This window comes from Pseudopodoces humilis, chromosome 1 (assembly GCF_049639895.1).
Source record: "Pseudopodoces humilis isolate 2021_Gansu_Grassland_sample_001 chromosome 1, ASM4963989v1, whole genome shotgun sequence".
NCBI classification, from domain to species: Eukaryota; Metazoa; Chordata; class Aves; order Passeriformes; family Paridae; genus Pseudopodoces; species Pseudopodoces humilis.
The window spans coordinates 139,595,949-139,598,572 of NC_142200.1; the positions used below are offsets into that span (position 1 = coordinate 139,595,949).

The window sequence follows — 2,624 nt, forward strand, 5'->3', positions numbered from 1 at the left end:
GCCCTCTGGCTTTCATCATCTCCCCTTTTAAGTCATCCTCAAGTTATTCTCTGAAAACATATCTGCTCAAGAATTCTTTGAGAGAGTGAAGATGGACTGAGGAATCTGGTGATGAATACTGTTAACATTACAATACCTCAAATGACAAATGTTTATATAGAACTGTATACATTTCATTGTATTCTAGCTGGTCTCTGCCTTGCGAAAAAACCAGGCACCTGCACTGATGTATTGGTAGGAAAGAGAGGTGACTGCTAGGGAAGACAGGAGCCTAACTTAGAAGGGAAAATGTAAATCCCCTCCAACTAAGTTATTATAATTTTGAAAGTAAGGAACTCGAAAGCAAATACATGGGAATGGAAATACCAGTCCTTGACTAGAATGTATAAGGCAAACAAACAGCAATAACCATGGCATTAATAACAAAACAGAAGAAGAGAATCTGTAAGAGAATTCTTGGCCGAGATGGAAAAGGATAAAGAAGAGGCATTGTTTAACAAACCCCCTCGGGTAGTCATCCCAGTACACCTGCAGGGCACAGAGGAAGAGCCAGCAGGAACAGCAAGAATGAGCAGAGAACCTGGGCCAGTAAATGGGGCGTATCATAAGTTTTCGGATGCTGACTGGAAATGAAGGCCATAACAGCAGGAAATGGGGGGAAGAAGAAGACGAAGAAGAAGAAGAAGAACAAAAACAATAACAAAAACAAAAACAACAAGAACAACACAACATTCTTGCAGAGAAAGAAATTGAAAGCAACAATGCAAATGTGAAAGAAGACAATAAGGATGGAAATGAAGAAGGCAGCAACATTGATGTAAAGGCCGAAAGCAGCACTGGAAATGAAGCAAAGGACGGCAATGATGATGCAAAAGAAGGAGTAAACCATGGTGAGAATTTTGAGGAAGCCCATGCTGCTGGGAAGGAAGAAGAAGATAAAGAGGAACAAGAAGAAGAAGAAGAAGAAGAAGAAGAAGAAGAAGAAGAAAAAGGAGGACACAGCACTGTTGCAAAGGAAGAAATCGAAAGCAACGATGCAAAAGTGGAAGAAGACAATAAGGATGGAAACGAAGAAGGCAACAACGTTGATGCAAAGACAGAAAGCGGTGCTGGAAATGAAGCACAAAAAGGCAACGATGGTGCAAAGGAAGAAGTAAACCGTGGTTTAAAGGAGGGCGAGGAAGCCAATGCTGCCGGACTCGAAGAAGACAAACGGGATGCAAAGAGAGAAGACCACAATATCAAGGGGAACCTTGGAAGGCCTTTAGAGGAGCGCATAGAGTTGCATGTAGTGGACCTGGACAAAGGTTGCTCGCTGGTAATGGAGCTGATGGACAAGCTGAGAGACATCTTTGGACAAGACTTTTCCAACTGTTTCTACCCGGTGCCACAACAAGCCATCGGAGTGGGCAGCGCCTTTGAAGGCTGGAGTCCCCATGCACAAGATGTTGTGTACCGCGTGCTTGTACCCCTGAGTCCCCCTCCAGGACACGCTTTCCACCTGGAGCTGGACGCCGCAGGGCTGCTCCAGAGGAACTCCTGTGTCCGTGTGGAGCTGCTGTGCACCTGCAGAGGGGAGCAGCTGCGGGAGGACATGCTGTGCTTCCTCCACCACTCCGAGGAGGAGCTGAGAAGGAAGCAGGACCCCAGCCTCCTGCAGACCCTGTGCACTGGCTCCTACCTAGACGTGGAGAAAACTGTCCAGTGGTTCTACCGATTTGTGAGAGCAGCCCGGCTGCTTTTGCCTGCGTCCTGCCACTGGCAGTTAATGTTGCAGCCCTGCAGCCGCTCCTGTAAATTTCAGCTCAGCAAAGACACAGAAAGCTTCACGGTGGAGGTGATCTTTGGGGTGCGGCAAGGAGACACAGATATCTTTGTGGGCAGCCAGCCTACAGAAGTAGGCGCGCCAAGCACAACGTGGCGCGAGACTTACGCCGTGGCAGAGGCAAAATTCTTCAGGCACATTGCCGGGCAGGCTCCCCAGGACAGCTGGCACTGCAAGTGCCTGCACTTCCTCAGCTGCTTCCCGATGGGCGTAGGTTTTTCCAGCTACACCTTGAAGACTGTGGTGATGCACCTCCTGAGCACCGTACCCCCGACACGCTGGGGCAGGAGGGACTTCCGTCAGCGACTGATGGATATCCTGAAGTACCTGCGGTGCTCGCTGGAGACAAAGCAACTTCACCACTTTGTCGTGGGCAATGAGAAGTTTCCCAAGGAGATCAAACTGCCCTCCGGCTTGCGGCTGGCTCAATCCCCCAACCTCTTTCAGCCCCTGGCGAGCAGCCCGGATGCCCACACGAAGGCCGTGCAGGAGTACATCCGCCTGCTGCATCGGCTCAAACAAGTGCTGATCTACGGCCATTGAAAGGGATCTTCCTGCACGGAGCTGTGCTCGTGGGGCCTCTTGGCAGACCCTGTAGACATTAACCTCCCGTAGTTAGTGCATTTTTACAGTACATGTTAACCCCCCATAGTTAGTACATTTACTATAGGTATTACAGCCCCGTAATTAGTGCTTTTACCATATGTGTTAGGACCCTCTAGTTAGTGAAAGTACCAGGTCGATTGCGACACTTTAGGTGGCGCTTTTCCTGTAGATAGTAATGCCCCCTAGTTAGTGA

General features: G+C 49.0%; 1 protein-coding gene across 1 annotated transcript; it reads left to right on the plus strand.

Moving 5' to 3' along the window:
- Window positions 1-465: 465 nt before the first annotated feature.
- LOC148185240 (inositol 1,4,5-trisphosphate receptor-interacting protein-like 1) lies at window positions 466-2,368 on the plus strand. Its single transcript, XM_088054571.1, has 2 exons — window positions 466-588; window positions 1,016-2,368. Exons 1-2 carry the CDS (start codon window positions 466-468, stop codon window positions 2,366-2,368), a joined length of 1,476 nt encoding a protein of 491 aa, XP_087910697.1.
- Window positions 2,369-2,624: the final 256 nt, after the last annotated feature.

Excerpts from the sequence above, each read along its gene's own strand:
- LOC148185240 (XM_088054571.1), top strand. The coding sequence starts at position 466 with ATGGAAAAGGATAAAGAAGAGGCATTGTTTAACAAACCCCCTCGGGTA. Across the intron at positions 589-1,015 it reads TGAGCAGAGAACCTGGGCCA|GAAGAAATCGAAAGCAACGA; the intron begins GTAAATGGGGCG and ends ACTGTTGCAAAG.